Here is a 14,010-nt window from a genome sequence, read left to right as displayed (position 1 = left end):
ATATTTACAAAATCTGCACGGAGCAAGCAAGCCAGGGAGCACGTCTCGGTGTGCTAGCAAGTTGTTGCCATGGTGCTCATGGTCTGGAAACATTTGAGAGTTTCCATGACATTGCCACGGCGACTTGGATGACTTGGTGAAACCAGCGAAGCATCTTGATCCATTTGCTGCCCCCCACTTTTTTTTTTTTTTTTATCTTTTTGCTCCTCTTCTTCTCTTTTGAGCACCCCTCCACCCTTTCTCCCCCCTTTTTCCCTTTTCAATCAATCAGATCGTCTAAGCTCCCACAAAACCCCTCCCCTCCCCCCATCGCCTTCTGAGAACTAACTAGGCTTTGTAAAGAGCTTTTTGTGCAGCGACTAACACCAAGTTTGGCCAGGGTGTTCTGTGCTTGGTGAGTGGGGACAGAGAACTATGATGTGTGTGTGTGCGCGCGTTCCTGTGTGTGCCTGCTTGCGTGTGGGGGATTTTAGCAGCCTGTGTAACAGCAAGTAGGGTAGAGAGGAGGCAGAATGGAGTAGCCAGATGAGATTTGATCTGAACTCTCTGATTGGGGAAAGCGTTGTGGTCCTGATCTGATTATGTAACACTCATAACTGAGGCCAGCGGCAGCAGCAGCTGCCCAGCGATAAGGGAGAGGTGGCATAAGGGCCGGGATAATACATGGCTGCTAAATCATATATATGATGTCAGTCTGTCGTGATGTGCAAAAAAACAAAACAACAACAACAAAAAAGAAAGATAATCATGGTTGTAATATATGTAGCATACCATTTTCCGAAGTTTCAGCGACTGTGTTGGCGTAGTAAAATCTGTTTTTATAGCCCAACAAGACCTGAACACCCACAGCAGTCTGAATCAGCCTCGAAAAGGCAGCTTGAATCTTGTAAGCTTAATTTTGGCAGTGGGATTTACGTCAGAAAAGTTCACTGAGAATCTGTTGGACCTGGAAACTGGAAACCAGACAACTGGTGAGCTAATATTGTTGAGGCTGGTGGTGATGATATGCAGGCTGGTAATAACTATGCTGTTATTCCTGGTCAGAGTGGGACTTCAAAAAAGTAGACGTGTACAACGCAGAAAGTATGTGGAGGTTGTGACCAGTTAAAAAGTAATTCAGAAACTGTTGAACGGAATCATTAGCAATCTCGCTCAGCTATAATCAGGACAATCTGTAGCATTTTGCTCTTATGTAAGTAAAATGTCAAAATGTAAAATCCCCAACACACACACACACACACACACACACACACACACACACACACACACACACACACACACACACACACACACACACACACACAAATTAAAAATTTCTAAGTTTTCACTTCTTCTCCTCCTTATCAGCGCTTATGATGCAATATTATCCTGGTGGCGACACCTATAGAAGAATACTGCAGCGACTTCTTGTGCTGTCATGCTAGGTATAAATGGCTGCATATGTGTGATGACGACGTGGCAGTGAGCAATGTGACCATTGCAGAGGGTATATTGGCAGCTTAAGGGAGAGGTCAGACATCATTTGGGGGGGAGCTGATTCCAACACTTATTTCTGCAGTCGTATTCTTTCTGTCACTTCCCAGAGTTTGTGACCATAGATGAGAGTAGTAACGTAGACTGACGGGTAAATCGACAGCTTTGCTGTTACGTGCAGCTTTCTCTTTAGTGTTGCGGTTGCTGTGCAGACCAGTAGAGCATAGACGAGACTGAAGAAGATGCTGCACCAGTCCGGCAATCTCCACTTGCCACTCCCTCCTTTCCTCGCTCATGAACAAGACCCCAAGTGGTCACTCCGCCATTTCTGACTGAAAACTGACCTCAGACTTGGAGGTGTGCATGCCAGCTGCTTCAGACTCCGTTATAAACCGACCCAGTGCGAGATGGGAGTCATCTTTCGGTGAAGCTAACAGAACCACATCATCTGCAAAAAGCAAGATGAAATCCTCTGAACACAGAACCCGACACCCTCCACCTGTGATTGTGTCTAAAAATTAAATCCATAAAAATTATGAGCAGGTTTGGTGACAAATGGTTGCTCTGGCAGTCTGACACTGACTCGAAACGGGTCTGATTTATGTGAAACGAGCTCCCACTGTGGTTGTACAAGAACCAAACAGTGAGTTCAATACTCTGTCCTCCTCAAGCACCTTTTGTGGGTCAATAAAACACTTTAAAATTCATGGGGCAAACTCCCCCACACCTCAAGAAGTTAAAGATCTGGTCCAGTGTCCTGTTGCCAGGATGAAATCCCCCAACTGCTTATTCTCTGCAGTATTCCTAGACCTTCCCAGGTACTGGAGAGGAGAATCCCTCCTTTGCTCTAACCATGTTTTCAGATGCGTTCTTGTCTATAAATGCTCAACGATTTGTTGTAGGAGGAATAGAGCGTGCAGGAGGCAGCCCATAGTACAACCACTTGTTTGGTGTGACTTTACTGGACCATTATGCACCTCAAAGTAGCAATGAGTGTTTGACTCCAGCTAAAAGCACTTTGGTTAGTTCCCCAAATTTTCTCTATACAGGAAAACCATGCCTACTATTAACTTGCTTTTGTGTGGGTTTTTTTTTTTTCTTTTCTTAGAACAAAATGGATCTTCTCTTGATAAACCAGGTAATCCACTCTGTGTTCAAAGGCTGATGATGTTAATGGCTTTCCCAAACCAGGTCATGACAAACAGCGGTGGACTGTAAAACCCAAACTTTCATTAAAAGTCCTAAACACATAAAAACACTTTTCTGACTGGCAGTTGTTTTTTGTTTGTTTGTTTGTTTGCAGGGACATAAACTAATCTATCTAATCAATAATCATTATTCTTGAGATTTAATTATCTCCTCTGTAATTGTTGACTTATGTCTTGTCCTTACCCTGTATGCTCTTTTTGCATACATAGGCCTCTGTCTGAGATTTGACTTCTGCTCATCTTCTCTTGGGTGTTCTTTTCTCCTCATTGTCATATTTGGTGTTTTGCTGGGTGCTAAATCTTCCAGATATTAATTCTTTCAACTCTGTCAGCTAGTGTAGAATCTAATGTATATCAACCCAACAGTTTCATTTTTATTGGTCACCTGGATACAAAGCCTAGCAATACAGTGTGCATATAAAAGATGGAAGATGACACCAGTTGGTTTGGTAATTATAAGGGAAGTATCAAATAGGCACATTATGAGGCCTTAATATAAAAATTTTGGCTGCAGCCATGTAGAATTTGTTCTGATTAAGAAGTTACTTTTATGAATGAAAGGGTGGACTACTAAGTTATCAACTATTGCTAGCAAAGCCTGGTTAACAAGCTGTATCCTTGAATTGTACTGCTGCAGCACGGAGACACAAAATTAGTACACACACACACACACACACACACACACACACACACACACACACACACACACACACACACAGTGAAGAGGCCCAGTTTAATAACTGACAGAAGAGGAGGATGTCTACCAGACTCTGAGTGGCTCCAGCTGCCTCAGTCAGTGCAGCCATGCTCAGTTATCCAGGTGGATGAGTTATAAAACCTGGAGTTGTTATGAAAGTTGAAACTATCATTTTTTTCTGTAAATGTAATCAAATTGACCATTAACTATGTCCTTTTGGAGGGAGCCTCAAGTGGCACTTAGAGGAACTGCAGTTTTTGTCACTTTGTCAGAGGTTCCATTTTTAAGCCCCTTAGTTAATTCCAATTTTGAAGCCTGGACCTTCCCTGTATTAATGCCACTGTCTTGTTTTTATTAAAACCAGGAGTATGAGAGCGGTAAAGTGCTAAGTTAGCTGGTAATACTAGTGTTATAGCTTAGCGAGGCACATCACCAAAACTAAAGTAGATTTCTTGGATGGTCTGTAGCATCCAGCGTGTTCTAATATTTGTTAGATAATACCACTCAAAAAGACTTAAATGCCACAAAACGCAGTTGATGGGTAAGATTCAGGGACTTGAATTAGTAGAGGTGCCGTCTAGCAGACGGGTAGTGCCTCCTCTGTGTCAGCATCTAGCTGTTAGTAAGTAGTCGTGGTCCTCATAATGCAAATTTTGAGCTTAATAACATTTAGAAAGGTGAAAACAATCCATGCGGCACCCATTTTTTATAAGAACTGGCTGTTATGTAGTGATGCAATCAGCAAGATAAATCGTCCAACACATAAGATTGTCAGAGTACCTCAGGATGAATTTATCATTGGATTACTTTGAAGTGCATTAATCACATATTGGCCATGATGAGTCTTGTTCACATTAATACCACTTTCTTTCAGCGCCATGATTAAAATTTGTTTTTTTTAAATTTCCTTCTCATCTGTGGATATGTGCTTGTATACTGTGTTTCCTGTCATCATCAAAAAACACAACAAACCCTTTCTTCTCCAGCAGAGCCCATTGTGAGGAACGGCCGTCCTCCATCAGCCCACAGTGTCCACTCATTTCTTCACCAGTACACAGGCTCTTTTAAAAAGCCGCCGCTCAGGCGGCCTCAGAGTGTCATCGGAGGAGGACTGGGCTCTCTCATGGTCATGCCTCGCAATGGTAGTCGCCTTGGTGAGTCACGCCTAACCTGCCTGCTGTCAAATTTAATATTTGACTTTTATTTTTCTGGCTTGAAATGAAGAGATTTCTTTTGTGACCATATGTAGAAGGTGTTGAGCTGCTGCTGGGCCTACATTCCTTGTCATATCCATTTGTGTTGAGGGAACTGTATCACGCATGTGCTCAAAGAAATCGCTGCTTTATGCAAAGATGCACTTCAATTTATCCGCTTTTGTGGCCACATTTTTCTCCTTTTTGCAAAGAAATATAACTAAAAATAATGACTTTGAAAACCAAGCTAGCTGTCAACTTGGATTTTCAGTCCAGATACAAATTCAAAATATGAATAAAACCCCTGGAGGGAATGAAAATGCTGCAATAGTGTATGTATGAAAGCAGAGTTTTCTCAGGCGTGGGTAAATTACTCCGTGATGTATGACTTTGCCTCATAAAGCCTGTGGCACTGAAATAAAATCTAAGTCAAACTCATTAAGAATATTTACCTCTTGTATATCATCTGCCTGATACAGCCAGTAGCTTGATAAGAAAAGAGGGAGTCATAAAAGTGTCCCAGAGAGTGTTTTTCTTTTCTGTTGAAGTCATTATCTGGTGTTGCGCCCTGCCCTGTTTTTACAGACCTGCTCCATTTGTCAACCCCCCCGTGCTCTCTGTAAACTTTTCTCTTCGCTCATCTCCAGATATCGTCCACGAGAACCTAAAGATGGGGTCAGACGGAGAGAGCGACCAGGCATCCGGGACTTCCTCTGATGAGGTGCAGTCGCCCACGGGTGTTTGTCTGAGGAACAGAGGGAACAGACGCATCTCTGCGGAGGTGAGATTTGGCTCTGTGTTTTCAGACCGTCGTTGTCTTCGTGTAGCCTCTCTGCTTTGCAAAGTGTGGATGTATTGTAGTGTGAGTCACTGCAGTGCCTACAGTTAACTCAGTGGGACGTTTGACTGTGTTGCCACACATCTCCTCACCTGGTGTGATGGTTCAAATTCCACTTTGTTAATAACCGTGCACTGCGATGACTTCACTGATAAATGACAATAGACCTATCTGTAAGACGTGAATGTGAGCTCCGTGCTGTAACTCGGAGTGGGTGTATTTGTGTAGCGTGTCATATACACACACTACACACACACACACAAGTCCTCGGCTCCTGTCGCAATGTGAGCAGCGCACACATAATGTTCAGACTGATTTCATGTAATGTTCTGCTGAAGTTGGTTTTGAAATCTACTTTAAAAAATCTTTTATTCGTCACCACATCCACCCACCCAAAACCCCCTCTGATTTACTTCCTCTTTCTCAAACACACAGAGCCAGACATGGGCAGTTCGATTGCGTTTCTCCGGTGGTTACATAATCTCAACACATTACAGAAAGACATCTCATTGTAATTGCTTTCATCTAAAAGGCATTCCATTTTCCCACAAGTATTTTTTGGATCCAGGGCGTTTATTTCTGCACATATTAACAACAGTAATTCTTTTCTATTTAATTGATTTATATTTTTGTTCCTACATGAACATGATTCCAAAATAGTTTCCTTTATTAAAGCTGTATGTTCAAAGCCAACGAGAAGAATCTGTGGCATGAATCTGATTGTTTCACATACTGTAGATTAGAGAGATGGACACAGAGTACCTGTGCAACAATAACAAATACAGTTCAAAGGGTGTCATTGTACATTATTTGCTAATGGGATCATTTTATGTTTTATTTTTGTCATATATGTGTGTTTGTGTTTGCACCCCCCGCCCCCTTTTTTTCTCTTCTCATGGATCATTATGTCACATGGAGGTGCCCTACCCACCTGTTGGTCAAACAACCTATTTGCTAGGTGCAGCCAATCAGAAGAAAGTTAGCTTTATCTCTTTCCCACATAGAGACAACATTTGACAACCTCTTCTGTACTTAAGACTTCTGTACTCAATAACCATGACCATTTGAAAAGGCAGAGACCGACCTCACTACCTTCTGATGCACACCTTTTTGTAATTTTGTTCTAACAGCAGGCCTGAAATATGACGCAAAGTGCTCAGTTCAGAAAAGAGGTTGAAGGTTTAGTCCTGGTAGGCTTTTAATGGGTAAAGAGTCGAGGGAGGGTGAAAGAAGCTAAAACACCTTGCCTTATTAAACATTCAAAGCTGGTCTAACAGAGGCAAAGAATATAGCTATGGAGCCAAAAATGGGCGCATTATGTCTGCTTTAAATAAAAAACAACTTGTTAAGTATGTTTAGCTTTGAAAAATGTGGTCTCTTATATCAGAGGACTAAAAATTAGAGGCAGTAGAATATTTCATTTTCACAAATTCTTTTTGAATGGAGAGAATTAAATGTTACTTGGTCTTTAATATTGTTGCATTCAGATCTTTAAAGCTTTTATTAGTCCAGTTTGACTTATTGTAGATTTACTTTTACTGAGAAAATAGAATTCATTACAACAAAACAAATTTTACTTTGATACAGTAACAGCGTGTTTGAGTCAAACTTAGCAAAACTCATTTATTCCAGTGATCTGCAGATATCTGTATTAATGCATATCTGCAAGGAAATGGTGACAGCTTGTCATCATCATCATAGAGAGGTTTCTCAAACAGCTGTTTAAAGTTTTTTTCTTTACGTATAAGCAGAGGTAACATGTCATTTTACTGTTTCAATCAACATCTGACCCGATCCCTCCCGAAACCAATAATTGGTCCCTTTAGCCCAACGTAAGCTCTACCAATAGGACTTCAGGCCGTGCAGCTGACATAAAGTAATGCAACGAGCCGCCCACTTTCCTCCTGAGCTGTGGCATGAGTTACTTCATAACTTCATAACGTTGCCATTCTCAACTCAAATTATTATTTAAAAAAAGTATGACAGGAAAATAGATTCATATCCATCCATAGTTTTCATTCTAATGGTTCTTTCCTTTTTCTGCATTGTTGTTTTAGACATTTTTTCACCTTCTGTCTGTCTTTCTCTTTTTCAGAGACTTATTTTTTCTTTGTATTAACACAAAATATAAAATAAAATGCAAAGAAAGACTTTCCAGTTTTACATAAAAGGAGTCAAAGGAGAGAAAAAAAAGAAACTGTAAGGAAAAGGGCTTCCTTATAGTCTTGTGTGTTTTTATAGGTACAGTTGATGCTGACTTCTTGCCACTGAACCACATGTTTTCACACTACCTGCTGGGTGGAAGTTCTGATTGAACAACACACACTTCCCTCCTTCTGTTTATTGGTTGCTTTGATTGCAACCCCTGTGGGAGTTTACAAGCAGATAGCAGCTTCTGCACAGACAAACCAAGCATGCAAACCTGCACAAGTAGAGGGGAAAAAATGCTTAGGGTTTAGTTAAGCTGCATTTGAGGCTGCCCACACAGAGAGATGATACATCACCTCTTGCTGCTTTTTTTGAGCGTGTCTGCAAGCAGTACACCTCACACTTCCTGTGACTGTTTCACAGCCAGATCAAGTTTTTAGTTTCTTGGACACGCTCACAGTTATACTTGCAGCTTCTCAGCAAATCCAGTGTACTGTTTGAATGAACAGAGTGATTGACTGCAGGCTTGTTGTTGATGAAGTGATCCAACAGTGAAATCAGTGTGCGGCCTTGTTCTTTGTCCCCTCTGTGCCACTGTGACACTTGGAGAAGGGATGGCAGAGCAGAAAAAATAGGAGGAAGAGCGAGGACGTCCCTTTAGGCTGGTCAGGTAGCGGATTGTCCTCCTCGGACTGCAGTGGAAGCAGTGCCATTTTGGGATTACATCACGAGGATTACTGTAATACGGTCCAGATGGGCCCCTGTTGTAACAGATTAGGACGAGTTGATTGGACAAACTGGAGGGGGGGTGGAGGGGTTGCAAAGGTCAGGTGATGGATGGCATCACTTACTCTGAGGACAAGCCACCAATCCTGGCCCTGTACACTGACACCACAGAGCAGCAGAGCGAAATCTAATGTATATTCTTAAACAAATAAAGACGAACTGAGTTCCTGTTATGTTGATATGTGCAGAATGTTTTTGTTTTCTCTTTTTGAGAATCCAGAGCTGTGGTGTCTTTGCTTAAAATGTTTTTTTGAACAGTTAAAGCTAAAACAATAAGCAGACCTTCGTGCCTCTTTATTGCCTTGAAATAATTGTTTTTATGAGTTTCTATTTAGTTTGTACGCACACAAAACAATAGAGATGCCGAATCTGCACCAGAATGTCAACTTGCTCCAAGTTTTAATGAAGACTACACTTCCTGGAAGCTGATCACATGGCTAAATGTGTTTGCTGTTAACAACCACAGAGCAGAAAGCTGACTCACAGTCACCGTTTAACGCAAAGGCTGAAAGTCACTGATCCATCCAGAAGTTGGTCATTTTCAGTTCACGGGTTTATCAGCTTGTCTCTGAACTTGTGTTGAAATTTGAAAAAGGTTGAGGTTGCGTTTTGCCTTTTTGTGCGTGTTGGCTAAGATGGAGGGAGGAAGCAGTGGGGTGTCCGGTGTTACCTCAGAGGGAGTGGAAGTAGATTTACAGAGAGGAACATGGGATTAATAGTAATCTAACAAACAGAGGAAATGCATGATGGGAAGAATCCAGGCGTTAGATTTTAACTATTTGATTGTATTATGTATGTTTGAGTGATTTTATATAAGAAGTCATTAGAATCATGCTTTGTGTGCTTGTTTTACTTTTTTAAAAATACTTACCCTGAGCTCTTAAAGGCTCCACATACGGCCTTTACCATGAACACAAGTCTAAAACTGTAACTGTGTGGCTACACACGCACGTACCACACTGACTTCTCTGTTAACCGGTGAGGCCTAAAGTACACCCACAGATTCTGCTTGTTTACTTTGGGTTTCTGCCATTTTGTTTCCAATCAGAGGTATTTATTCAGAGATTATGTTGTTTGCTAAGGGTTTGTTTGTTTATTCATTCATTCTTTAAAAAAATAAAATAAAATTGAGTTCTCTTGGTTTTGTGTAGGACCTGAACAAACGTTTGTCCCTGCCGGCTGACATCCGGATACCTGACGGTTACCTGGAGAAGTTTCAGCTGAGCAGCCCACCCTTTGACCAGCCGCTGAGCCGACGCTCCCGCAGAGCATCACTGGTGAGAGGAACAAGTGATGCAGTGTGATACTGTAAACAGGAAGTCGGCCTATTGCACGTCCTTCACCTTGAAGCTGGAGGGGTCGCATCATTAACTAATATACTCTCCTTTTTGGAATTTGGTTGAGAAAAATTACGACAAAGTAGTTAAAGTGTTAAAAGTAAAATGTGCATTTAGTTTATTTATTTAGTTTAACTGGAGGCGGGGCTAAATCAGCTGACCAGTGAATACAAAAAGGTCAATAATTGTAAAAATGACAATCATTGAAGTCATTGTAAGCCCAGGAATCTGGGCCAAGATGGAAACACAGAGAAATTCCCTTTGTGGTTCACTGGAAGGCAGGTTTATTCTTGCTGTAGTCGTCCTTGTGTGTGGTGCAAGCCAGAAGTGATGGCACAACTACTGGCTTGTTGTGCATCTCCCAAGTTTTGTAACCTGTCGAGCACAGCGTGGGCGGTGAGGTTGGGCTGGAGGCACAAATCCGTGAGTGGGTCAGTCCCTGTGAGCTTTTCTAAACCACATCAATGCAGTGCATTTCCATATGGCACAGAGAGCAACCGCTGCAGTTGGAAATGATTACATGCTCTGCAGAATCCATCATTTAGGAGAACAGGAGAAGGTGAGACAAGCACACCTGAAGTGTGAGTATACACTCACCACCCACTTTATTGGGTACATCTGTCTAGTACAGGGTGCAACCCTCTTTTGCCTTCAGAACTACCTTAATTCTTTGTGGCACTGATTCAACAAGGTGCTGGAAACATTCCTCAGAGGTATTGGTCCATATTGACATGATAGCATCACATCTTGATAGCACCTCTGCAGATTTGTCAGCTACATCCATGATACGAATCTGCCGTTCCACTACATTAAGGTGCTCTATTAGATATCCAGTGACTGTGACACAAGCAGGCTGAACTTTTGATGTAAGGTAGAATTGATCCACGCTTTAATGTTTTTACACCAAATTGTGACGGCACTATCCAAATGTCAGAGCAACAGTTAAGACTCATTAGACCAGGCAAAGTTTTTCCAACTTTTCTTGGCCATTTAATGAAAATTGTAGTCTCTGTTTTCTGTTCTTAGCTGACAGGAGTGGTACCTGGTGCGGTCTTCTGCTGCTGCAGCCGGTCTGCTTCAAGGTTCCACTTGTTGTGCGCTTCTTCGTACCTCGGTTATAATAACTTGAGTGACTGTTGCTTTCCTACCAGCTCGAAGCAGTCTGGCCATTCTCCTCTGACCTCTGGCATCAACATGGCCTTTTCTCCCAGAAAACTGCTGCTTACTGAATATTTTCTCTCTTTCAGACTGTTCTCTGTAAGCCCTAGAGATGGTTGTGCAGGAAAATCCCAGCTTTTCAGTTTCTGAAATGCCCAGACCAGCCCATCTGGCACCAACAACCACATTGAGTCACTTAAATCACCTTTATTTCCCCTTTTGATGCTTAGTTTGATCTTCAACAAGTCATCCTATCCATATCTACATGCACTGAATTGCTGATATGTGATTGGCTTAATAGATAACATTCAGTTGACCATGTGTACCTAACAAAAGCAGCTGATGACTGTATGTCTGTTGTATAGCGAGTGCATCAACCATAACCGCAGCTTTAGTGGCCATGCTGCCACAGTGATCGCACTAGCTCATGACCCCTTGAGGATGGGTCTTGAATAAGTGATCTGTTCATGTCACCCGAATAACCACGACACCATTAACTTAATAAATAATTAATTTCCTCAAAAGTATTCATTAATTAATGTTGTTGGTGTTAGCACTGTGTCAGTTTTGTAAGTACAACATTCTGTGTCAGAGATCATTAAAGATCTCCTCATAAATCTTTTCATTATTGGGAGTTTTTAGTAGTAAATTCTTCATATTTGCTTCAGGGTTCATCATATAGCATTTTGCAGATAAAACTGTAATGATATTAAAAACTAAATTCTTTCTTTTGGCAAAAGCTACAGTGAACAAAAAAACAAACCAAAAACTTCTAATATCTCCAAACTATTCTTATTTAAGCCTCTGCGCTCTGTGTAGGTTTTAAAGTGAGGAGTGCTAATTTGAGAATCAGGGGTGGACCAGAATGAGATAAATGGAAGCAGAGCAAGAGTCAGGAAGTGGCTGCACTTGGATAAAGATAGCTCTGAGGGTAATGTTTTATTTAAATGCAGCAAGAAACAGAAGTGAGAGCGTCAGAGTTAACACCTTATCCTCAGCCGATCAGAGCTCATCCTCTCAGCCTCTCGCGTGTTCGTGTTGCACCTCAGCGCTCATTTTTGTCACGAGCCTGAACGATTGTCCTGTGCATCTGTCAAAAGCGGAACAGAGGAGTAAGTAACACTCTGCCTCGCCCAGGCCCAACTTTATTTGCATACACACCCCTTTGCAGAGTTTTTTCAAAAGCACTGACTGGATTTGCTCAGATGATTGGCTGTCAGACCTCTCAGCTTTTCTGGCGCTGGTCTTCATCCAGTGCACAGGTCTGTTTAAGCCTTGTGGAGATGCTGGCTTGCAGCAATGACAGTTATAGCTCAGTTATTAAGTAGTTTGTGTGTGTTCTGGTTATAACTGAATAGTTGTGAAGCGTAGCATGTGTTTAGTGATTTATTATGCGTGGAAGTAATGATTATTTCAGTTATTATTTATCGTGGAGAATATTGGGTCACTTGATCAACCAATGCTTGGTATATTTAAATGATGAGAGTAGTAAAATTTGATGTAAAATGACACAACCGAATGGGATTTCTTTATAGCCTCAAATATTTTTCTTGGCACACATGAGAAACAGAGAAAAATCCAAATATTAGAGAAACTGAAAATAGCTATTTTTTTTTTATTATATATTTAGCTCAAAAATATAAATGAAAACATGTTGTTTGTTCGACTCGCCCATAAACACATTGTAAAAAGCCATCGGGTCTTTGTCACAAGCAATTAGTCGGGATGCTGGTTTGGTTGTGTGACCCCCCCCCCCCCACCGCCCACTCTGTGATGCTGCAAGGCCATCATGAGGATTTGTCCTGGTGTGTGTAAGCCTGTCACTGCTAATAATGACACTACCCTCATTAATGCTGTTTGTCCTTTTCTTCCCTCCAGTCAGAAATTGGATTTGGGAAGCTGGAGACCTACATCAAACTGGACAAACTGGGGGAGGTATGTGGCACAGTTTACCTTGAAAGCCTTTCTTTTATCACCCCAGGTGCAAACGTTCTCATAGTGAGTGATTAAAGTGCACACAGGCACAGTTGTGGAGTTTACTTTTAACCTGAAACACTGAACCCCCCCACCCTTCTTTTCCTGCTGTATAGGGCACATACGCTACTGTGTACAAGGGGCGGAGTAAGTTGACAGACAACCTCGTGGCGCTGAAAGAGATCAGACTGGAGCACGAAGAAGGAGCGCCATGCACGGCTATCCGAGAAGGTACAAAAGATTTTAGCCACAGGATGCTATTTGGTCACCAAGCAGTCAAATATAAGTGCTTGAACTTTTCTACTTATATAAGCTGATTTGTTTTACATTTTATGAACAGTGGGATCAAAAAACAACCTAGTTAACTGAAATGGAAAAGTAGATTTTAGAATAAATTTAAAAACAAAACAGTAAGTTAAAGCTCCTAGAAAACAACCTCACATACAAACATACAGGTCATGCCTGTAGGTGGTCAGGTTTGTAAATATAACCCAGCATGAGCAGACACTGGAATTTTAACAGGCTTGAAATAATATTTTTGCACCAACAACGTAATTCCCAAAGAGCTATTAGCCTAAAACTTGGCACCTCTTGTTGTGGTGTGCAGTGTGATTAAAACAAATTTGAGGAAACTGCACGAGTGAGGGACAAAAGAAGTGAGAGACCTAAAAAACAACAACAGATGAACTCAATCTAAAAGTCACATCCTTAAGAAATAGGAAAAAAGTCCAGCAAAGACCCGACACATGACCTGAGAGATGCATCTGGCCCTGCTTGTTGTTTGCTGAAGCCTCATCAGATGTGGTCTCAGTGGAAGGAGAGCTATCAAGAAGCTATTTGTCAAGAAGAAAAATAGGGAGAAAAGGCTGTGGCATGCCACATTACACAAGAAATGAACTGAAAATCACTGGCTTACACGTCTTATGAAGTGATGAAACCAAATTTGACATTTTTGGTTCAAGTCGTTGTCAGTATGTACAGAGAAGGTCAGGAGTGTCTACATCCATCTGTAAAACACACTGGAGACTCTGCCATGGATCGGGCTGCGTTTCAGACAGTGATGTTGGAGATCTTGTCAAAATTGGTGAAATTACGAATGCAAATAAAGTAAAGTCAGATTTTGATCCATCGTGCAGTGCCTGACTGGCAGTGTTTGTTTCTGCCAGTGCAGTAAAAGCATACCTGGACAGAAAATCAC

At 41.6% G+C, this 14,010-nt stretch overlaps 1 protein-coding gene across 4 annotated transcripts in view; it reads left to right on the top strand.

Annotated features, from left to right (window-relative positions):
• The window catches only part of LOC116332707 (cyclin-dependent kinase 17-like), a 35,483-nt gene that overhangs the window by 14,623 nt on the left and 6,850 nt on the right, over nucleotides 1–14,010 (top strand). The window contains exons 3-8 of one of the 4 annotated variants that reach the window (XM_031755752.2): nucleotides 2,582–2,611; nucleotides 4,368–4,532; nucleotides 5,219–5,352; nucleotides 9,495–9,620; nucleotides 12,717–12,773; nucleotides 12,929–13,043. In XM_031755752.2, coding sequence (XP_031611612.1) covers nucleotides 2,582–2,611; nucleotides 4,368–4,532; nucleotides 5,219–5,352; nucleotides 9,495–9,620; nucleotides 12,717–12,773; nucleotides 12,929–13,043 — 627 coding nt within the window. Of the gene's footprint in view, nucleotides 1–2,581; nucleotides 2,612–4,364; nucleotides 4,533–5,218; nucleotides 5,353–9,494; nucleotides 9,621–12,716; nucleotides 12,774–12,928; nucleotides 13,044–14,010 lie in introns of all 4 variants that reach the window. The other 3 variants (XM_031755754.2, XM_031755753.2, XM_031755755.2) reach the window with 3 other exon arrangements.

The sequence above is a fragment of the Oreochromis aureus genome, linkage group 7 (genome assembly GCF_013358895.1).
Source record: "Oreochromis aureus strain Israel breed Guangdong linkage group 7, ZZ_aureus, whole genome shotgun sequence".
Classification (NCBI taxonomy): Eukaryota; Metazoa; Chordata; class Actinopteri; order Cichliformes; family Cichlidae; genus Oreochromis; species Oreochromis aureus.
Note: the sequence above shows the minus strand (reverse complement) of the source record. Positions and strands in the feature narration are given on the sequence as shown.